We start from the raw sequence: 23236 nt of genomic DNA, 5'->3' as shown, positions 1-23236 counted from the left end.
GTAAATCAATACGTGCACGAACATGCATGCTCCAGGAAATGCATCTTCCCACCAGTGGCAAGCCTTTAGATACACTTTATTACCCAGTTCTGGTCCACGTGGTCATAAAAAAAAATTGCAAACCAAAACACTTATTTCTGGCCCAATTTTTTTCCCCAGAATGCTTAGGGCTCTACATGGGGCTGCACACTGAAAATAAACCGGCTGCGATCCAGGGTTAGGTTTGGAAATGAGCACCTCTGCCCAGACTCCACTAGGTGGCAGCGCTTAAAAGTTGGACAGGGTCAGGTTGGGTTACTACTTGGATGGGAGACCACCCAGTAATCTCTTCTGGGAAAAAAGGCAAAGGCAAGCCAATTCAGTTCCCTTGCTAAGAAAACGACATGGATAAAGTTACAAAGAGCCTGACTCAAAGGAAACTTCATTTTAAGAGGGAACTTCCTGAAGGGAACAGCAAGAAAGCAACTTCCCCAGTTTTGCTGCGTGGCAAAGAGTGCGTCTGTCCCTGGTGGTGCTCACCACGGCTGTCATTTTGGGCAAGCGCATCCCTAGCAGCCGCCATTACAAACATCTAGCTTGGCACCGGCCGCTGAATATCACCGCGTAGCCATTTGCAAGGGGTAAAGGAGAGATTTGGGGCACCTTCTGGGCAGTGCATGGGAAGAGGGGAGGGCAAGATCTCCCCCCACCTTTAATTCTCCCTGTTGTATCTCAACCTTCAGAAACATGCAGACAGACAGACAGACAGACTCCATTCTTACTCGTCAATGGCTTGGGGCTGATTGGCGCATCTCTGGGCTGCGGTGCAGGCTTCTTGAGTCTCCAGGATGTGCTGGCCTGAAGACGGGAAAAGATGGCACCGGTGAGGTTGCCGGTTATCAGGGAAACGAGCCCTCTCCCAGCAGCCCTGACAAGCAACAGCAGCCTAAACGCCAATCTTGGTGTTTCCGGGTGGGAATGAGGCAGTGAAAAAGTTATGAGCTGTGCCAATGAAGGGCCGTGAGGCTACCCAGGTGGGTGATGAAAACTCTGCAGGAAAACAGCTCAGAGGGAGCCGAGAACCCAACAGTTTAACCTGGAGCTACAGATATTCTCTCGGACTGAAAAGGTCTTTTTCCCAAGGCTGCGCGAGAAATGCTGCTGCCGGTCAGAGCAGGAAACACTAGGGCGAAGGGCCAAGAAATGGAAGCTGGATTAAGGCGGCCTGGACCACTCCAAGTGGGCAGATGCAGGATCCTCAACCCCCAGGAATCCACCCTGCAGCCGCCTGGCCTGAGATGATCCGAGGAGCAGCCCAGCCCCTGGGCCCAACTCACCTTCCCGGGAGAGCGCTTCCAGGATGCTATTACAAGCCAAGGCCAGATTGGCGATGGAGTCCCATTCGTCTTCCAGGGACTCCCCAGCTTCAGAGAGGACTGTGGGGGAGAGGACAGAAACACCTTCACCCCGCCTGACTTTTCCCCCTTGTTTCACTTCCTGTTAGTTTGCTGTCAGGCCCGGCTATAAATCTCTATTCTTCGAGCACAGAAAGTCGCATTCCAGAACTAGGCAGAAGCAGAAACTCGAAGGCCTCTATATTACTATATTGGTTGTTTTATGGCAGAAAAGAAAGAATATCGCTTATATTTAATTTACAGTAAAATCTGCTTGAATGGACCAAATTGGGGATGGGGGGGGCGTCCGGTCTGTAAAAGCCAAATCTGGCTTAATTTTTGCATTAAAAGATCACATAAAGTTCATGTAAATTTTATGCAGCCTACGTATGCGTTATATAATGTATGTAAAGTGTAGTCACACTTCCTGGACCGATTTGCCAAACAGTGGACCTTGCCACCTTCCGTTCTAAAATCTCCTAGTGGTCTCCACTCCAAGCACTAACTCCTCCCAACCTTGCTGAATTCAGAGAAGTAGTGAGCTGGTGGCTGCGCTAGATAACTGCGATGTGGAAGGAAGGAGGAAAAAGAAAGGGAGGGGAGGGAGGAGAGAGGGGAAGGAAGAAAGGAGGGAAGGAGGGAGGGAGGGAAGGAGAGAAGGCGAAGGGGAAGGGATCAATCCTCAATGTGACCAGTTTGGAGAATGGCTGGCTTCTCACAACCACATTTTAGCATGTTGTGCACCTACAGTTTGGCTGTGTCCTACTATGATCCTGGTGCTCAGCTGGACAGGAAAACAAATACCGGGAACTTCCTTACTTTTGGTGATGGAATTCCGCAGGGAAAGCGTCCGGGGCAAGAACTTATTGCTGTCACTCGTTTCCAAGGAAGGTGAGGCCTTCTCCCCTGGGGGGGAAGAAGGAAAACTTTTGGCCTCTTGAGCTACGACTGGAGTGTGATGGTTCACAACTGGGTCTCTTGGATGATCCTGGAAGAGCCGTGGAGAAGAAAGAAAGAGGCGGCTGAAACTGGCTGCGGATTTTTTTTGCCCAGGGTGAAATTCACCTTTGGAAGGAATTGCAAAGTTTTTCCCCCATCCCCTGTCCCAGGAAGCTCTCCGAATGTGTGGGCACTACACCTTCCAGAGTTCCCAGAGAGCCTCAAGGCAGGCTGGCGATGAGGCAAAGATCCATGGAAAGTTTTCTTCCCAACATTTATTTATTTATCCATCAAATTTATCACCGTCCATCTTCCCGGAAAAGGCTCTGGGCGGTAATCCCTTTCGGGGGGAAGATTATATACCAAATGGGGCAAAAATCTATCAGATCTCTCTTCTGTGAACACCATGTAGACCATTCTCATTGTTGCCAAACAAAATGTTAAAAAAAACCGTAATAAGGTAGATTTAGATTTCCCAAACCTCCCTCCCACTCCAGCATCTGTATGCAGGTAGTCCTCACTTAACAACCACAATAGGGACTGGAAAATTGGTTGCTAAGCAGTGTGGTCATTAAGTGAGTCACCCCATGGCCAGACCCAATTTCACAACCATATTAACAGTGGTTGTTAAACGAATCACCATGGTTGTTAAATGAATCCAGCTTCCCCAATAGACCTTTTTTGCCAGAAACTGGCAAAAAAGATAGCAAATTACAATCAAATGACCGCGAGACACTGTAGCTGGCTGTAAATGCAAGCCGGCTGCCAAGCGCCCAAATTGTGATCATGTGACCACGGGGTGGTGTGACAGTTTGCGACGGTCATAAGTGTGAGTACAGGTCACAAAGCATTCTTTCTGAGGCTGTTGTAACTTCAGACTGTTGTTAAATGGTTGTTAAGTGAGGACTACCTGTATTAACATTTTGTGATGGTACAAATTGCCTATCAGTAGAATAAGCTGCTTTGGTCTGGGTGGACTCTCTTGGGTTAGACGGTGGCCTCTGCAGGAGACGTCTCCTGCATTCCCACGGGGTCAGACAAGATGACCTTTGAGGTCCTTCTAGGCATCTGATTCTATGAAACATTTACCAGATCTCGATCTGGGAAGATTTTGGGAGTGGTTGCCAAGATTATATCTGGAGGAGGACTGGACGTCACGGAGAAAGTCTTGGGTGGAATCCTGTAAAGACCAGAAATTTTGGTTATATGGGAAGGAATAAGGAATTTTTTTTTTAAATCAAAGTTTGAGGAGGAAGCAAATGAATCAGAATTACAATCCTCTGACACACAGGAATCGGAAAAGGATACAATGGAAACTGCCCATCCCTGCTTTGCATGACTGAAAATGGGCACAAACGGCGGATTTCAGGTGTTTTTTCTGCTTTAGAAGATGCAAAATAGCTGTATTTGAAAACACGCCCCCCCCAAAAGCAGCCCAAACATTTCACCTATCCTACTGCATCACTACATAATGTGGGAGAAAAAAATACAGCTCCGCAGGAAAAACTGGGCTGAAATTCCTTCTTGCTTAATATATTTATTCACCTTTTTGACGAATTAATCTAGTCCTGGGTCTAGTCCCCTGAAGATCGTCCACCTGAATCCTAGCCAAGCCCATCATCCCTCAGCAATTCTCAAATCCAGACTAGATCAGCCAGGCACCGAAATCCAAGTCTTTCTTAAGATGGTCTCTGATGTTCCTACTAACCCCACTGTCCCCTCTTGTAAAAATCCAACTTTTCACACAACGTCTCCCTGCCTGGCTGGAGAGCCCTTGTTCTGGGTGCCCGCGGAGCCGAGTTCAAATCCTCCCCACCTACGGTTAAATCGCCAGGCCACGAGAAAGGTGCTTTCTGCCCCAGAAATACCGCACGACCACTGAGCGGAAGAGAGAAGAGGGCCCAGGAACCCTGGGGTGGGATGAGATGCTGGGTGCATGAGTCGCGGCTCAGGCTTCGGGGTCCCTTACGCGTCGGAAGGTGCCAGGGTTTGGTTGCTGTGGCTCTGCAAGAACTCGGTTCTCTCTTCCGCCAAGTTATGGGGGGCCCCATCCTGCAGGGACAGCGAATGGAGCAGCTGAAGCGTGGCCGGCTTGAACACCACTTCGCTCCCTGGCCGGCTCAGTTCTGCGTCTCCGACCGGCGGCTCGCTCTTCCGCTTCTCCTGCAGGGATTTCTGGTACAGCTCGGAGAAACTTCTATCCAAAGAAGGCAGGAGGGGTTAAAGGAATGGGGGGTGCAAGATCGTCATTAATTAAGCATTATAGACCAATTCCATTGCTGAATAATGGTTATAAAATACTTGCATCAGCGCTTAAAGACAGTTGAAAGACAAGTCTGGGAGTGAGAGGCATTTTGACATTACAGAATATCTGCAGTATCCCAGCGAATGCCAGGTGGCTCTTATCTTTTTAGATGCAGAAAAAGCCCTTGATAATTTGAATTGGAGTTTTATGTTCAAAGTCTTGGAAATTATGGACTTTGGAGAACACCTTATCCAGGGAGTTAAGTCAATTTATACACCTCAGAAGGCAAATACTGTCGTGAACGATGAGTTAACTGAATCATGTCATATACAAAAAGGAACAAGACAAGGATGCCCTTTGTCACCTCTGCTCTTTATTTTGGTGTTGGACCTTTTTAATGGAGACATTAGAAGAGATGAACAAATAAAGGGCTTAAAGGTTAAATAAGAACTCGAGACAGATGCTGAAGAGGCGCTTCGGCTATGCCCCCTCCCTGCTCACCAACAGGGAAGCCCCATCGTTTGCAAGCAGGCTTCTCCCGCTCCACTTGTGAGATCCAGAAATCCCCAATCCACAGATTTTTCTTGGGACCCATCAAAATGGTGCTTTCAAACTCTCCTTCCTAAGGTGAGACATTTCCAGGCCTAGATTTCAGGGTTTCTTTCGGTAAAATAATTCCTTTTTCGCTTGGTCCTATCAAAACAATCACTCAACAATAGTGTTGAGTTGTCGTTTTTTTCCCCCACTTCAACCAAGCAAGAATGTCTCTTAAGGGTGAAGCATGCAAATCAGCCAGCTGCAAAAATGCACAAATTAGCTGCGTTGGAGATCTGCCGGGATAGAAAAGCGAGCTACATATCCAGTAAGTCAAGGAATAATTTTGGCCTGAAATGCGGCTGAGATCCTTCCAGGAACAGTGCAGAGTGGGGTGGACCGAGTTTGATTTAGTATAAGGCGAGTTCCTATTTGTATCACCTCCTTATTCAGAATCATATGGACTGGAAACTTATTTTCAGTTTAAGGGAAGAAGCCGGGCTTAGTGGTAGAGTGTCTACTTTGCAACCAGAAAAGGTTGCAAGTATAACCTTTAAAACTACAGGCAGGTTTTGGAACCCTTTTCTGATTGGCTACCAGCCAAAGCATATTGGACAAAATGGGCAAATAATCTTATCAGATCTAAGGTTGGGTGATGTGCAGAACCCACGTATTTATTTTGACTTTTCTACAGGAATGCATACCCCTGCTTTCTGCTGACCAAGGGGGCGGACTGCATTTGAAAACAGCAAATTGAAGTTAGAATTAGGCTAGGAGCAGCGATATCCAAGATGGCAGCCCAGAAGCAATTGCTTTGGGAAAAATCCACACTTATCAAGGTGGACCAGATTTGATTCAATGAGAACGCTGAGCACATTTTAGACCAGTGTTTCTCGACCTTTTCAACTTTAAGACGGGTGGACTTCAACTCCCAGAATTCCCCAGCCAGCACAGCTGGCTAGGGAATTCTGGGAGTTGAAGTCCACCCGTCTTAAAGTTGAAAAGGTCGAGAAACACTGTTGTAGACATATCAGCGTGGGAAGCTCACCAGTGTCCCTGCGAAACAGATTTTGTCATTCTGCAAAGATTAACCTTCCCCAGCTGGAGGTATCTGACACCTACAGGCAGGGGATTGTAGTCCAAATTGGGGAGGCTGGGTTTTGTAGTCTTGGCCGAGGTTAGCAGGAATTGTGTCCCGCAGAATTGAGAAAGCCAGAGCAGGACAACCATGGGGCTGGACACAGGAATCCCAGTGTATGGGTTTGGCATGGGTCCGCCTACCTCCTGGGTCTTCCGTTCTCATCCGGGGGAACGACGGTGATGGTGACCTTTTTCGCCGTGCGCAGGAGCTCGGCCGTCTGGGAGGGGGTCAGGCCGGGCAAGGGCCTCTCGCAGACGCGCACCAGGCGGGCCCCCGGTTGGAGCCCGGCTTTCTCCGCAAAGGTGAAGCGCTCCACTTCGGTCACAAAGCCCTCGTGGTCCATCTGGAAGCCCAGCTGGCCCACGCCGTTCCGTAACAGGGTCAGTTCCCGGGTCTCACACCCGCGGGTCACCAGCTACCGGGGTGGGGGGCGGGGGGAGAAAAAGACACGTGATTTTCAGGGGCGGCACAAAGCCGTTAGGACGCTCGCTCCGCAATTTTTAAGAGAGACACTTTGGCACAGTGGTGAATGTGCTGGTCTGGGAAGTGGGATTCTGAGTTCTAATCTTCCCTTAAGCATAGAAGCTGCTGGGGTGACTTTAGGCCATTCATCTGCCAGGCCAACCTGCTTCACAGGGTTGTTGTGGTGGGGAAAATACGTACACTGGCTAGATCAGTGTTTCTCAAGCTTGGCAACTTTGAGATGTGCGGACTTCAACTCCCAGAATTCCACATGCTGGCTGGGGAATTCTGGGAGTTGAAGTCCACACATCTTAAAGCTGCCAAGGCTGAGAAACACGGGGCTAGATTATATGTAACAAAGGTGGAAAATAAATTCAACAAATAAACCCCTGCATTTTAACCATTTTTTAAAGGGACTTCTCTGCCAGAGGCTCTATCTCAGATACCAAATGCAATAGCAAAAATGTCAAAGAGATAAATATAAAAATAAAGACGACTCTGGGCTGAGCTTGATCTCTAGTGACTTCATGGAAACGTTTCTGTAGTTTCCCTGGTAACAATACCGAAGTGATTTGCCATTGCCCTCCTACGGGGATGTTTATTGTCCACTTCCAACTTTACTTCCACCCCAAAGATCTCCTTGTGGCTCCCATCCAAGCGCAAACCGGCCCCAGCCCTGCTTGGCTTTTAAACCCACCCGAGGACAGCTAGGTTTTGTTGCCTTCTAAAATCAACTATCCAGAACAGCAGAAGACTTTCCAGTCTGGAAATACAGCCCAGGTGAAACACATAATTCAGAAGCTGATAGACAGGGGAGAAAAATCGCTCTCATCTAGAGATTCTGGGTTGTTTAGCATGCACAGAGTCCATGATTCTCCTCCTGGGTCAGACAAGCTGCTGGTCCTATGAATTTGGCACCCCCAAGTTAAAGAGAAATTAAAGCTTTCTAAGTCATAATAAACACCAGGTCACTTCTGAACATGTGGAGAGTGCAGCGCCCTCCCAACAGGAAGAAGGTAAGCCCGCCCGTGTCTAAAATTCCAGAAGGAGCAACATTTTGCACTCTCACACTCAGAATACGAGTCCTGGAAAGGGGAAAAAGTGGGCAAAATCCTACTTGAAGCCGGTGGACGATATCACGAATGTCGGATGCCTGGCCCTCGTCCACACGCATGCAAATGTAATCCCCGGTCTCGTAATAAAGGTCCAACGTGCAAGTCTCAGAAAAAGTCCACGCTAGGATGTCCCGGCACGAACAGTTAAAAACCACTCTCTTCTCGTGGGCATCAATGAGGACTAGAAACTCCGACGAGATGCCCAGCAGGCACCGGAGCTCCAGAGCCTTGCTGCCGGGTTCTCTGCTCCCGTCCCGGGCCCACACGCCCCACACCAAAGCGCCTGCGCTGTGGGCCTCTGCCCCCTTGGGAACCTTGGACTTTTCGCGCTTCTTGGCCGCCGGCAAGGTGATCAGGGGCCGGCGGGAGGTGGACGCCTCCAATGTGCTGGTGGTGACGTGGTTGAGGGCCAGGTCGCGTAGGTACTCCTGGCGCGTCCGGGTGGCCATGGCGTGGAACTTGCCTGAGCGCTCGGCTGCATTTTCTGCGTTGATCACCTTGGCGAGGAGAAGGTCCCGGAAGGCCGGGCCCTTGGCGAAGGAGTTCTCGGCCGGAATACAAGGCCCAAAGTGCGGGATGTCCTCGGTGCAGCTGACGGCCACGCTGGATGGAGATAAGGAAGAGGTCACTTACGGCACTCTGCGGGAATTCAACACCATTCCTCTGCAAGCGGTTTTTGCTCCGGCTCAGAATGATAACGGCCATACAGGTAAGTGGCACTCTGCCTAACTGATGACCTCCTGGCTATTAGATCACAAGTGTGCCCATTTTACAGACGGAAACACTGAGGCAGACACTGCCTGGGACAAATTAAACAGGAGATGCGAGGGGACTTGAAAGGCTGCCGTTCAGGCCACCCCCACATTTCTACATTGACTGGGAAGGACCTCGAAGACCATTTAGCCAAATTTGCAGCCCCGGTAACAGGCCATCGGACCGTGCTTTAAAAATAACTCTGCCCCAAGTTTCTGATCCAAAGTTTGCACCACCAGTCAGTTCTTACCTTTAGTTTTAACGTAAACTAATTTGATGTAATTTTCCTCAATTACCTACGGTAGCTCTTTAAATATTTGCTTTAAATGTTACCCAAGTATTTCGTACAGGCTCTAGATTCTGGCGTTGCTGGAGTCTCTCTTTTCGTTTGTATCTAAACGTCGCACACATCAAAAAGCATACATCTAGTCCTTCTAACTCCATTTCTGCTACTGGTACAGCCCGTTTGGCTGTCGCAATTGTAGGTATTTGTTATGTGCTGCTCCCCAGCTGCTGTTTTATGTCATTTTATTTACTTTTACCATATCATTTTTATTTTGTTTTGAATCGTTAGCAGCCTGGAGTCATGCATTGAGATGGCCAGCCATACAAATTTAATAAACACACAGATATATACAGGTATATCACCAAACTTTTCAATATGCAGAATTTTCCCAGCACTTTGTGATAGAATAGAACAAAGTTAATATCGTAATTAATACAGGAGGACTACCCATAAAATCATCAAAGCCATATTAAATGAAATGTACCCAATGCTACATCACCCTAACCACACACATTTGCTATTCCTCTTAGTCCCAAAGCTGTATGCAAATAATACAACAGGGATGTCCTCTGCACATGGTCAGAAGCACTGAACTTTATTACTATTACTTCCCTGCCAGAGCTATTGTTCAATTCTTGTACCACGACAGACAATCATCTCCAGGTCTTTGCCTCCCTTGATTTGCAAAAAGAGATCTGATTGTTTTCAAGGAGGGGTGCTTAAATTTGCTATTTACGTATTTCTCTCCTGACCCACCCCTTGTGGTATGTGGAGCAATTTCCCTCATGAAAATCACAGCTGAAATCGTACTGAATTTTCAAGCATTAAAACAACCTCACAACCTCAAAAACATTGTTCTGAAAAACATAAAAACCCCACATGAATTCAAATTAAAGCCAAATTTAAAAGGGCCACTCACATTTTGGGAGAACTGCCTTTCATGCCTACCCTACCTGTACCTGTTTGTAATAAGACCTATCTATCCATCCATCCATCCATTTTCTGAATGATCACTAAAGACAGAAAGATCAAAACTGCTTCCAAATGGGTATGTAATCCAGAAATGGTACCCTTAGCAGTGTTTCTCGAGCTTGGCAACTTTGAGATGGCTGGGAGTTGAAGTCCACTCATCTCAAAGTTGCCAAGCTCGAGAAACACTGACTTAGCATAATTGTGCATGGGTCAGCAGTGTCTCCAGTGACAATTTGGCATCCAAGAGAACCCCCAAAGCCCCTGCTTGGTCTTTTAGGGCTTTAGTACCCTATCCAGAACAAGGATTAAGGCTGTTCCTGGACATGGGAACAGCTCAGCCAGAGTGTTTCTATCCTCCTGGGATTCAGCTTCAAATCTCCTGCCTCTCATCCATTCCATCACAGACCCCAACATGGAATCTGAGAGTAGAGGAAGAATTGAACATAAAAAAAAAAAAAAAGGGAAAATACCAGAAGGAAAGAGGATCTGTTATCAGGGCTGCTTGGTGGAATTTGATGGCTGTTCCTGCAGCGCCCCCTAGTGGCCTGCAGGCACAGGGGCTCTGCAAGAGCCAAATGGGAGATTTTAAAAAATGGCTCCAAATTTTGAAAAAAATGGGATGCAAGAGAGCTGGGGGGTTGCGCTTCATAGCGTTTTACGGAGATGTGAATGTGGTCTCTTTTATGGACTAGGAAGAAAAAAGTTGGAAATAAGCTACCTATCATATTTGCAGCAACAACCTGGGGCACCAACTTTTGCAGACCGGGGCAATAAACTTTCACTTTGACTGTTCTTGTGCTCAAATTATGAATGAGACTTATGATTCTGATTAAAAATACTAAAAAGCCCAATAGAGTCATTAGCAAAGCAAACCAAAACATATGAGCTTCTTCTGGTTTTTCACTCTATGATGGACAAGTGTCTATGTGTGTGGGGGGATCATCCAGGCCCCCAAATTTCAAGAAGCTTATTTTGCCTGCCCCCCTGCGCAAAGAACACTGATTTTTGTAACTTGGAATTAATACCCAAGTTTTCTCCTCCCTCCTGATCACTTTTCCTTTTGTTCTGCACCTTTCAACTATATATTGTGTAGACCAGTGTTCCTCAACCTTGGCAGCTTGAAGATGTGTGGACTTCAACTCCCAGAATTCCCCAGCCAGCATGGGGAATTCTGGGAGTTGAAGTCCACACATCTTCATGCTGCCAAGGTTGAGAAACACCGGTATAGATTATGGACATGAGCATAAGTTATGCCAGTTCTTAATCATTTTTTTAAATAAGGTTTAAGGAAATAACACAAAGTGAGTGCCATTGATTAATTGGCCTGTTGAGAAATGCTACATTTTGTAAGAGAATCAAGAAAGCTTATCCGGGCCTGCATGTGCAGGAAAAGATTTCTAGTCCACATTGAGAAAGCAGTCTTAAGAACAGACACCTTTTGAAAAGCTTTCAACCACTTCCCTTCTGGTATGATCTATATAAGAGTTCCTTTCATGCACGAATGAGCACAGAGGAACAGGCTGGTATTTTCCAAAACCTAGTTTTCTCACTCAGATTGCAGCAAAGAATACAGCCCAATATCCAAAGTGTTTAGGACTTGAACGCACTTGTCATAACAATTGGAAATGTCAGAAATGCCACCAGCTTCTTGGTGACCCGTAACGAGGGACTTTAAACCTCTCAGTTGCTGCCTCGGTTGTTTGAATCTAATTTTCTCACTGCAAAGAAGCACAAATTGCAGCTCGCTCTTGCACATTTAAGCCTTAAAAAAACATATGTATTTTCTGCCCGTAAAGGAAGCAGGCGGTTTTCAAACTTTCTCATGCCACAGAAGCTATTAAAAAATATAGCCAGAACCCAAATCAAGACACAAAGCTCTACTGATACGAAAACAGGCTGCATGCAAATAATTTTTCCCCTTAATCTCCCACTGAACCCAATCAAGTTGTCATGGAATTGCAGGGTTCTGAAGAACAGTTTGAAAAATCCTATTTTCTTAGCACACTGCCCATCTTCCAGTCTATTTCAGAAGCTTAGTCTTTGGAAACACCTAATCTAGCTAATTTCACTATTTCTTCTAACTGTTCTTACAAAATTCCCTGGCTTGATTTATTCCATTTATCGAAGACGTCTGTTTAGCACAAACCTGACAAGTCAGACATCAGCACTGAGACCCCTGAATTTAGCAGGCCTGCATAAAAGAAGTTAGTGGGGAAAAAGAGATTTTGGAGAGAATGTGTCACGAGGACAGGTTGAAGCAAGTGTCATGTGGCTGGTGAACGAGACAGTTAACTCATTGATATAACCCCTGTGTTCATTTCCTGAGCAGAAGTTCTAGGGTAATAAAATAATTGCAAGAAGCAATTCAGTTCTGCAAATGAGGAAGTGCAACTGCAAAGCAAAACATTTATTTGGAGGGATCTTCAATCTGTAGCCCTCTTATATACTGTGCACTCCAGACAATACTGTTTTTTTAAAAGGTTTTTACGAAAATAAAGACACAGTCATTTCCCACAAATGCAGAACCTGGGGTGCAAACGACTTCTGAATCATTCTGCCCACGTGGAAAACCCACAGCGACTGCAGAAGAACCAAGTCATGTACGCAAAGTTTTCCAACACGTATCACATGCGAAGGCGTAAATGTGTGTGCAAACTTTTAAGGCTTTTTTGTTACCAGAAGCATAAATGAAAAAAAATGTGGCAGGGATTCTATAATCTTTATTTGGGTGTCTGCAAGGGGTTGGACCAAAATCACAGGTCTCCAGAGAATACATGTACAAAAGGGGTGGGTTTGCATCCTACCACTCTATCTGGCATCCTGCTGATGTTCCTCTCCCATCACAGAAATTTCTGATCTTTTGTGTTATCAATAAGTTGAATGAAACGGTCTCTTTCTAAAACTTATTGCCTCTCCCATCACTATGAAAAAACATATAGCAGCAGAAAAAATACTGATCAAAACTGATGTTGGGATGATCAAGAGATTAGTATGAACAGGAAGCTGTTAATAAAAGGCACACGAGAGCACCAAGTCTCAACCTCATTTTGTCCAAATTGCAATGGTGCTATAAACAATGCAATGTTTAAAGGAAAATGTCACTTCTATATTGCTTGAGGAGAAAAAAAAGGAAAGAATGAAATAAACATTCAAGGAGAATGAGGTGCAGTAAAGATTATTCAGCCCTCGGGAAGAGGAAAGCATGAGAAAGAAACTCAAGATAACCCTACCTTGATTTTGTTTGGTATAAGATGTAGTAGAGAGAAACTCTGACAGGCACCCAAGATTCTTTTACAGGTAGTCCTCGACTTACGACAGCAATTAGGACTGGAATTTCCGTCGCTAAGCAATGGGGTCATAAAGCACGACCGCATCACTTAGTGACGGCAATCCCTGCAGTCCCAGTTGCTGTTGTTAGCCGAATCCCATAGTTGTTAGGCGAGGCAACTTCCTGCTGGTTTTCCCCAACCAAAATCAGTGGCTAAGCCAGCAGGAAGTTGCAAGTCCCAGGCTGGCAGGCAAGTAAGTGGCTGCAGCCAGATGGGGGCGGAGGGAGGATGCGCAAGGGAGGGTTGGGGAGGGGATGCAAGGGGGTGCGCGAGTGTGTGGGTGTGCAAGACTTACCCCACTGACTTCCCTGATGGCTTCCCCATTGACTTTCTGGTGAAGCCAGCAGGGAAGGTTGCAAATGGTGATCATGGGGTGCTACAACCGGTTGTAAGTTGAAATGGGTTGCCAAGCACCCAGATTGCATTCAGGTGACCGTGGGGTGCTGGGATAGCCGGAACTCCAAGGACCAGCATAACTACCATTCGTTGTAACTTCGAACGGTCACTGAACAAATGGTTGTAGGTCGAGGACTACCTGTGTATTACTTTACAACATATTATATAGAAAAAGAAAAGAGGAAGGTACAAATTGGATCTGAAAAGAGATGGAAGAACAATATAAAAACAATGTTTTTGTACATAGCCAGTGAACCAGACGTGGCATGTGATATGACTAACTTGCTGGAATCAAAGCTGACCTAAAGTCAGGAGCGTCAGCTAACTGGTTCAGTGTGGCTCATGAGAACTGGTTAATTTTTCTCTAGGGTGGGGTGCCTTCTCTGCTTGGCTTTCACAGGCCCCCCTCTTGAAGGTTCCTGGTGATCCCCGCCTGGAAGCACAAAGTGAGCCCCACTCCCACCGCCTGGAGAGCGAAGGGGAGGAAGGCAGCCCCTGCAACGGGGGGCCAACTTCAAGAACACGGGTCCTCCTGCCCCCGCCTCCTGCCGCTCAATGTGCCCCGCCCCTTCCCTGCTCAGAATCGGTGTTGCCTAATTCAGATAACTCCCCAAGCCTGGGACGGATTAATGGCTGAGACTGGGTTTGCCTGACATGCTGACTGAGGGTTAAAGACCTAGGTTGTGTTCACAAATGCCAGACCATGGGACAGGCCAGCTCAAGAGGCCAAAGCAGCTGAATTCCAGGAATGCTCTCTGTTGTTCCACAGTGGGGTAACAGAACTTGAAAACCTGCCCAACTTTCTGTCCACCGCATCTTATTCCAAAGAGAATCAAGGCAGGCTTATCTTGAGTTTCTTTCTCATGCTTTTCACTAACACCCCATTGCTCTCATCTCTTCCCAAGGCCAGGTCTACGTTCTTTCACATACAAAACACTAAACCCATTGGGTCAGTTTATGGTTTAACGGATGGTGGGAACCCAGGAAACAGTAACCAGGTTCAGTGTGTTCTGTAAAACCAGCCAGGGGGTTTCTGAATGCATTGTACACGGGCAAATGCGACTGCAAACATTCCTGCCCCCCTCCCCAGCGCTTGCCAAATAGCCTACCTCCCCCAAGTTCTATTTCTGCATTAAAGATCCGCAACTGGGAAACTGGCTTTGCTGCATAGTGAGGAACCCCCATCATCAAAGGGGTTTCTAGAAATTAATATTTTTCAATGGTGGTTGGTGGCAACCCTGGGCTCTGTTTGCCAAGGAGGAAAAAAAAAGGGGGTAGAGGAATTCTGGGTAAAAACTGCAGTGATTGGCCTTCTGGGAAACCAGTGCATCGTAGTTCCCCGTGTTCACCCTGGCAATTACACATAGAAAAACAGAAAAGCAGGATGTGAACGCAAATTTCAACACTAGGAAATAAAGGGGTTTGGCCAAGCTTAGCTCCCAGGAAATCTAGCTAGTGTTATCCACCGTTCAAACATCACCGCAGACAAATTTCTAAGCCCGAAGAGCTTTCCTGTAAGGTAAACGGGGAGCTTTGAACTCTTAAACTAACCCACCAACTTCAGCATGATGGAGATCATTGTCCTGTTGTCTTCACTACAGATTCAGCTGCCAGTTCAATTTCTTTTGGGGGCTGGGTTCGTACAACATGCTAGGCAGAGTTAATATGGGGAAAGGCAGGTCTGCATTCAGTGTGGTCTGGGGACCAAGCAGGCACTGCATGTTATATGAATATCTGCTTCTTCTTTTTTTTAACCTGCATTCAATGCATTGTGTGAACCCAGACTCTGTGTGAAATCTTGGGTGGAGTGGGGTAGGGTAATCAAACTTGGACCAATCCCAAATGCCAACAAGAAAAAGGAAGAAGAGGCTGTGATGGACAGAGGAGAGTTCTTCATTATTTAAAATTTATTTATCAAACTTTTACGCTGCTGAATCTTCAAGACTCACAGCTGCATGCAACGTGGTAGGATTCCCAATGTGAAAACCAAGCCAAACCAGATCTTGGATTGCAGATAACCTCTTGGGGACTACACCAAAATTAAAACTCTTTGCTGTCAGGGCAATCAAGGAAAAACACGTTTACTCTGGGTGCTATAATAATCAGACGTACTTTGAAAAGCTAGGGTGGCTTTGCAAGGGTATCCCCCCTCCTTACCTGTAGGTGGTACGGTCCGTGGAAGAACTGTGTACTCTAACCACAATGAAAACATGCTGGAACTGTGAACGAACCAAGCGGGGTGTGAAGGGGAGGGCACCTGGCTCTTGGAAGATGATGGTCACAATATCATTCCCTATGTGTCGTTTCCTCAACAGCTGAAAGAAAAGAGTAAGAGGGGAGGAAGGAATGTAGACACTGCAGACACAGATATTGTAATTTAGAGACTCCACTTTGAATCCCTGATCTGCCTTAGCCTGATTTGTTCGGCGGACTGCGCTGGATTGTCCGACTGTGGAGAAAGCATTCCCCCTCACTCCCCGTCTCAGACATATGCAACTTGTTTTCTCTGCTTTCTTTTCCGCAAGCTCACAGTCCCTGCTTACCTGCTGGCGGTTGTTTGGTGTATAGGGCAACATGGTGGAGACATGGAACATAATCTCATAGTCCTGGTATGTGGTATACAGAGAGTGAGTTCCTGTGGAGTCGTCTGCAAAGAAGGGGTACGGGAGGAAGGAGAAAGCATCACGTTTGATAACTTTAAACAGTGTAATGCAGGGTTTCTCAACCAGGGTTCCATGAGAGGTTACCAGGGGTTCCCTGGGAGATCACGGTTTATTAAAAAAATTATTTCAAATTTGGGCAAGTTTACATTAAAGAGGCAAGTTTCATTCTTCATTTTTAGTTTAAGAACACTGTGAATGCATCTATACAGGCCCGCCCATGAAACGAATATAGTAATTTTGAATCTCTGACCCATATTTGAGCCTGAAAGTGCAGGGGTTCCCCGAGGCCTGGAAAATATTTCAAGGGCTCCTCCAGGATCAAAAGGTTGAGAAAGGCTGGTATAATGGTATGTGGGAATGACCTTGGGAGACGGGGGGAAGAGATGCTGCCAAGGGAACAATCAGATAAGAGGGGGCTGAGCCCTCAGCTGCATGACAGGCAGAGAAAGAAACTCAGAAAGGGGCCCCACTAACGTATCAGGACGTAAAAGAGACGGCGGGAGATTTGTACTTTCAGACTGGCAAGGTTCTCTCGGTGTAGCCTTGCAATAAAGTAGAAGTAGCTGATCCGGTCGTGTTTCCTGTCTGGTCGACCTGGGAAGGCTGACAAGCAGCCTGCTTTAAGGGGAACTGTGCTCAGGACCCCTCCAAATGAGGAGGCTGGTTCTCCTAAAACCATCTCCCTACCAAGCACATCATGAAAAGGATTTTTTTAATGCTAAGTGTCCCTTTGTGCTGTTCCATGATAGCGCACAACAGCGGGCCTGTGTTTGTGCAAACATGCCGTTGGGTCTAGGTGTACCCATGTGCGGCTACGTGCACAAATACTTGCGGAAGCGGATCACGCCTGACACTTACTCCTGTTGTCCAGCTGCGCACGGTACTTGTCGAAGCCAAGCAGGCGTACCCGCTCTCCCAAAAGGCTCAGGAATTCTTCAAAGGTGGGCCCAGCCTTCTCGTTGTTATACATATCCTCTTCAGAGCCTTGCTTTTCCCGACAATACAGGATCCCCACTTTGCGCTGGAAGCTGAGCTGTGGGGAAAAGAGAGAGTGAACAAAAACAAGATTGGAACTACAGGCAGTCCTCACTTAACGACCATTCATTTAGTGACAGTTCAGACTTACGACGGTGCTGGAAAAAACCGACTTGCAACTGGTCCTTGCGTTTACAACCATCACAGCGTCCCTGTGGTCACATGATCATGATTTGGGCGCTTGGTAAGTGGTTCGCATTTATGACCATTGCAGCATTCTGCTGTCATGTGATCGCCATTTTTGACCTTCCCAGCCAGCTTCTGGCAAGCAAAATCAATGAGTAACCACGTGATTCGCTTAACGACCATATGGTTCGCTTAATGACTATGGTGATTTAACAACTGCTGCAAAAAAGGTTGTAAAATTGGATCAGATTCGCTTAATGACGCTTTGCTTAGCAACCGAAATTCCGGTCCCAATTGTGGTCGTTAAGTGAGGTCTACCTGTAAAGCAATCAGCAATCATTAAGTGATTAGATGTATGTCCCACTTGCTTGGTCCAACAAGAATCAACCTAACAATTTTTTGTTGTTGTAAATCCAGTTTTTCCTCCGGAATCTCTTTTCTTTGTGCGGATTTTATGGGGCATTCAGATGATGTCCCCGGCAAATTGTTCAGCCTGTACCAGATGGTTCCTTTTGTAACTGTCTTTGTGATGTCCTTTTAAACATCTTGATTTTAAGTGGATTTACTTTTAGAACTCTAAACGAGAGGGTGGAAGTGCAGGGCTTATAACCTCGCAGGTTTTCACAGATTGCTTCGTCTTGCCCTTATTGCATGAAATTTCGATGAACCTGCACTAGAGTGGCGGAATCTCACCAAAGTTCAAGGGGGATTTAATGGGATTTCAGTGCTTTTGCTCAAGCTTGTGTAAGAGTGCGCACGTTTGCAAGACTGCAGGGAATTTGGGGAGCACTCCAACCACAGAAAACTTGGAAGTGGGATGGGACGTTTTGAACACTACTGTGATAAACCACCACGAGGGTGGCGAATGACTGAATGGCACAAAATGGATATATTTTAAGTGCCTCTGGATGGCAAAGCCCAAAGAAACACACTCTGGCCCAGCTGTCAGGTTCTGATGGACGTGCGCTGCTGTGGCCCAACTTTTCAGATCGAAGCGAGTATTTGTAGCTCAGGGTTGAACTGGGGAGTCCTTGGTGCTCGCTGAGCCTTGTTGTTTTCTTGCAGACGTTCCGTTGCCAGACTAGGCAACATCTTCAGTTGCCAACATCTTGTTCAGCTGCCTCCCCCCACCTGTACATCTTGCACTGGAGATGTTGCCTAGCCTGGCAATGAGACGTCTGCAAGAAAACAACAAGGCTCAGCGAGCACCAAGGACCAAACTTTTCAGACACTCAGTCCAACCTACCCCTTGCTCGTCCAACTTCAGCAACGTCTCTGGAACCTTCGGGGAGCTGGACGCAAGACGGAGGCACTGCAGGCTCAGCTCCGGCATGACGTGCTCCAGCAGCTTCTTGGGAGGGACGCCCCGGGGAGAGCTATGGCGAGCAGTGAGGGGAAGAACATCCTCCAAAATGGATCCGCGCAGAGTCCGCAGCTGGGAGGGACAGAATGATGGGTCGTGAGGAGGGCAGAAGAAAAGAAATGCGCTCCGTGAGGCTTCCCCTATCTGAGACCTCCAGAAGCCTGGGACTGTGACTCCCATCGTCCACAACCAGCAGATCCTTTGAACACGGCAAATGGGGATTACAGGCAGTCCTCACTTAACAACCATTCATTTAATGATGGTTCAGACTTACGACAGTGCTGAGGAAAAACTACTTATGATCGGTCCTCACACTTATGATCACTGCAGCATCCCCGCAATCACGATTTGAATGCTTGGCAACCAGTTTGCATTATGACCGTTGCAAGGTCCCATGGTCACGTGATTGCCATTTTCAACCTTCCCGGCCGGCTTCTGGCAACCAAAATCAATGGGGAACCATGTGATTCACTTAACAACTACGTGGTTTGCTTAATGCCCACAGTGATTTTGCTTAATGACCACAAAAAAGGTTGTAAAATCAGATTGGATTTGCTTAATGACTGCTTCACTTAGCAGCCAAAATTCCGGTCCCAATTGTGGTTGTTAAGCGAGGACTACCTGTATGGGAGCTGGAACACACCAGGTTGGAAAGGGTGTGAGATCACATATCTTTTCTTCTTTTTGAGTGCTGAAAAGTCTCCAAGATAATCCACTGGGAGTGGAGCCACTGTGGGTGGGGCTGGCTGTTCCCCATCACTCTTGAATCCCCCTTTTCCTAACGGCGTCCTCTTGCTGTAGCGCAATGCCCCCCCGAGCCTACACACAAGGATTGGTTCATAGACTGATAGTCAGAAGGCAGCCTTGTTAACACCCCCTTGCCAGCTCCTCCATTTTCCAAGAAAAGGCCCACCTCCTCACTAATTTGCAAAAAAACTTTGAGTTTCCGCCCCAATGAATGGAGGGACAAATCAGTTCTAAATAAGAAACAGTTCTCTTGCTGAAATTCATGTAACCCCATCCCTTTTCTCTCAATAAATCTTGTTAAAGAAGACACAGCCATAATCACGCTGGAACAAATTACTTCTGGTTGAGTCGACCACCCTTTGCAAGGCAGCGGCTCGGCTTCGTCTCTCACAAGATGGACCCTGGGCATCTCCCCACCTCCTTCGCACAACCTCAGTCACGTTTCCGCCCTCTCCTCTGCGCACAATTGGGTGGGAGACCAAGGCCCACCTGGCTTGTGCGTATGATGAGACGGTAGTTATACTGTGGCCCGGCGCTTCCTTCCTTCTCTTCGCGGCGCAGGGAGATGGCCACGGCGCCCAGCTGATCATCCACCCCAAAGAAATTCTGGTGTTCTGGGGGAGACAGCAGAAGGACCCATATGTTTATTTCAGGTACCACCGAAGGAAGAGAAGGAAACAGACCCTTGAAGACGCAGTTCTATTGGGTGCCAAAGTTTGCCTTTTTACTGGGCTGGGAAGTAAACCAGAAATACTTGAAAGGGGAAACAAGGTATTAAAAAAAAAAAAAAAAAGGAAATGAAGAAATGGAGAATATTATAGTATCCCCCACCCCACCCCCCATTAGAGAAATCTTAGAGTATAAAGTATCTAAAAGCATTCTTTCAACGTAGGAACCCACCCCTAACAAGGACAAGACCAAAATGCTGAAATGTCTGTTGCCCAGAAAATGAAGAAAAATTGTTTGGTCTTTTGCCCTTGGCTCCCCCGGACTCTGATGCCTTTCAGACCTATTTTTTACCTTCCTCATATAGACTATACTGTATCCTATCTGTATTGCACAGAGATGCATTTATGTGGGCATGCAGACACTCAAACAAGCATATGGATGTTGGATCTGCACAACACCCCGGGCTAAGCTAAAATGGAGTTTGGGGTCCAAGGTGTTGTGGGAATTCTGGCCTTGTTCTTGGCCTGTTGCGCCAACTCGGCTGCTGAATTAAACCAAAATAGAAGTTCTTTCTCTGGGTGTGTTATATGAATCCCATCCTTGTGCTTTGCTAACCCTGGTTTAGGGTGAAGCAGCATGCCCAGGCTTTTGTGCATTCCTGGGCATCAAATTTTAAGGAAGATTCAGGCACAACAGATGCAGAAAAGAGCGAGGAGAACAATTCAGGGTCTGGAAGCAGTCTTACAAGGGGAAATTTAGGGAAATGAGATGCTTTGGGGGGGATTCTAGACTGAAACTGGGCTTGAACTGAGTGTGAAGGTGCTCTCTTTCAATTCTGGGCTTCTGTGATACAGCGTCTTTTCAACCTTGCCATCAAATGCATTTTTAAATATCGAGTTAATAATATTTGTGTTAACCGGGGGCTTTTTTTAGTAGGAAAGCAGGAGAAAAATATTTTCTAAAAAAGAAAAGACCACAACTCATGCCCACAGACTCAGTGTGTGTGTAGATAGGCCCAAATCTTGTTGCAGAACTGGGATTTACTGCACACAATCCAACCTTTCCTTAGTTCTGGCACTTAGTTCTTCCCCAGAACATGGCAGGGAAGGGCCTGGCCACCTTTCACCAGCCTCACAATCCCATCCTTTGCTGCAAAGTTCACTGATTTTTTGGGGGGGTGGGGGAGACCACATCAATTAACTTCAAGGCACCTTAGGGTTGCTCATTTAACCCTCGTGCAGAGATGATGTGGAGTTAGATCAGAAAGGGAGGACTGAAAGCGAGCCCAGGCATCTTCTTGAAGAACTTGTCATGTGAAAGGGGGACAAGTACAGGCAAAACAGGGACTGTTTTAGCTTCTGTTTTAAAACCAAGGGAAGGACACTGTCAGGGAGCTCATTAGCCACAAAGACATCAAAGGCTCTGGTGCTTCATCCTTGGGAGAATGGCTAATCTTGTTACGGGAGTATGCGCTGACGTCCAAGATAATCTGATGGAAAATTTAATTCTATCTGGAAAATGTTCCTGGACTACAATTTAACTCAGAGGTTTGTTCTACACCCCAAATTTGGCTTTTCTACGTCTAGGGTTGATGTTTAAATTTTATGAGAAATAAAATGCAGTTCAGCGCACGTTTTCCCCTTGTTCCCCCCGCCGCCCATTGTTCACCTTTGCCGTAGAAATGCTTCCGGTAGTAACAGGCTCCGAGGTCAGCATATTCGATGGCGTGGATGGCTCGGCTGCTCCTCTGCCCGTAACTTTCGCGGGGTTCTTCCAGCACAGAAACGGCCATATTTGGACAGTGGAAGCCGGCCGGCAACCCCCGGTGTTGGCCTAGTCCCCGCTCGACTTCTCCCCCGGCTTCCACGCGGAAGCAGGAACAGCTGAGCACCAGTGTGCCACCCCCTTCCTCTCCTGCCCCGTCCTCCAGGACGGGCATCGCGTCTGCCACGCGGGACTGCGAAGCAGCTGAGGCTCCTGTGGTGACATTGCCCTGCCTGGCGGCCTCCCGGGCCCCCTCGCCTGGCTCAAAGAGGATGCTCTGGACGTCATAGTGGGCCAGATGGCGGCCCCACACCGGCGTGGCCACCTCTGGTGCCGGGAGGGACACGCTGCCCTCCGTTGACGGGGCGCTGCTTCCGTCCGTTTCCCACACGTCTGTGGCTGCCAGGCCCAGCAGCAGCAAGGGGTCGCGGAAGCGCCGTGCAGTGGGGCTGCCCACCCGTGACTCCTCGTGGCTGTGTGCCCGGGCTCGAGGGGGCACCATGCTCTTCGACGGCATGTTGGGGCTACTGCTGTTTCGCTGAAGCTCAGCCCCAGACTCCGAGCCCAGCGGCAACGGTGAGCTGGGGGCGGCCGGGGTGACTGCCAGCTCCCCTTCGCCCAGGGTCATGTCACTGTTGCTCCGGTGCATGAGACAGCTGTGCTGCGGCGACCTCAGTGGCGGGCCACAGTGGCCCACCAGTGGGCCCTCGCCCACCTGGGGCTTGGGGGCCCGGAAGTTGTCGAACGAGAACGAGGTGAGTGGCGGCCGGTTCGAGTGGCGTCGCATCTTGCGCACGAAGAGGTCGTCCGACTGCATCGCCCCGGACCGGCGTGCGCTCAGGATTCTGGATCCCACCTTTGCCTCTGATTGGAGGGAAGGCCCCACCACCTCCCAGGCTCTCCAGCCAATCGAGGTCTTGCAAGGCACCCAGCGGTGGTCAACTGGAGAGAGAAAGGCGGTGTGCTCCCCATGGGGAGGCGCTTCCAAACCGTTTGAAAAAGGAGCACCTGGTGGCCCCCACTTCCACGCCACTGTCGAGGGTCAGCGCACTGCAGCCAGGGAGGTCCCGAAGGCTGGGAAGGGGCCAAGGTGCCGCGTCATTTTGCAAGTGTTTCTTGGACAAGAAAAGAGACAGTGAAATGTCAAAACCACCTGGTTGGAAGCAACATGCACCAGTTGTATCAAAGTCAATTAGAATGAATATTTGCCATTATCAAAAGGAATGCATTACCCCAGTATGTGCCATAAAATATACGTTCTTTCATTTGGGGGTTCTGCAAATGTCACCTGGAGTTGCAAGTGCTAAACCAAGGATCTCTTCCT

General features: G+C 47.7%; 1 protein-coding gene across 3 annotated transcripts in view; it reads right to left on the bottom strand.

Annotated features, from left to right (window-relative positions):
* SIPA1 (signal-induced proliferation-associated 1) overlaps positions 1–22806 on the bottom strand; it is a 32064-nt gene extending 9258 nt beyond the window's left edge. For 2 of the 3 annotated variants that reach the window (XM_063316607.1, XM_063316608.1), the window contains exons 1-13: positions 21817–22806; positions 19969–20093; positions 18616–18804; positions 17067–17241; positions 16089–16192; positions 15703–15860; positions 7812–8412; positions 6373–6647; positions 4282–4509; positions 3402–3492; positions 2193–2361; positions 1317–1415; positions 762–837 (exon numbers count right to left, since the gene is read on the bottom strand). In XM_063316607.1, the coding sequence (XP_063172677.1) occupies positions 762–837; positions 1317–1415; positions 2193–2361; positions 3402–3492; positions 4282–4509; positions 6373–6647; positions 7812–8412; positions 15703–15860; positions 16089–16192; positions 17067–17241; positions 18616–18804; positions 19969–20093; positions 21817–22729 (3203 nt within the window). In that variant the 5' untranslated portion in view covers positions 22730–22806. The remainder of the gene's footprint in view (positions 1–761; positions 838–1316; positions 1416–2192; positions 2362–3401; positions 3493–4281; positions 4510–6372; positions 6648–7811; positions 8413–15702; positions 15861–16088; positions 16193–17066; positions 17242–18615; positions 18805–19968; positions 20094–21816) is intronic. The other variant, XM_063316606.1, reaches the window with a different exon arrangement.
* Between the last annotated feature and the right edge of the window lie 430 nt (positions 22807–23236).

The sequence above is a fragment of the Candoia aspera genome, chromosome 17 (assembly GCF_035149785.1).
Source record: "Candoia aspera isolate rCanAsp1 chromosome 17, rCanAsp1.hap2, whole genome shotgun sequence".
Lineage (NCBI taxonomy): Eukaryota > Metazoa > Chordata > Lepidosauria > Squamata > Boidae > Candoia > Candoia aspera.
Note: the sequence above shows the minus strand (reverse complement) of the source record. Positions and strands in the feature narration are given on the sequence as shown.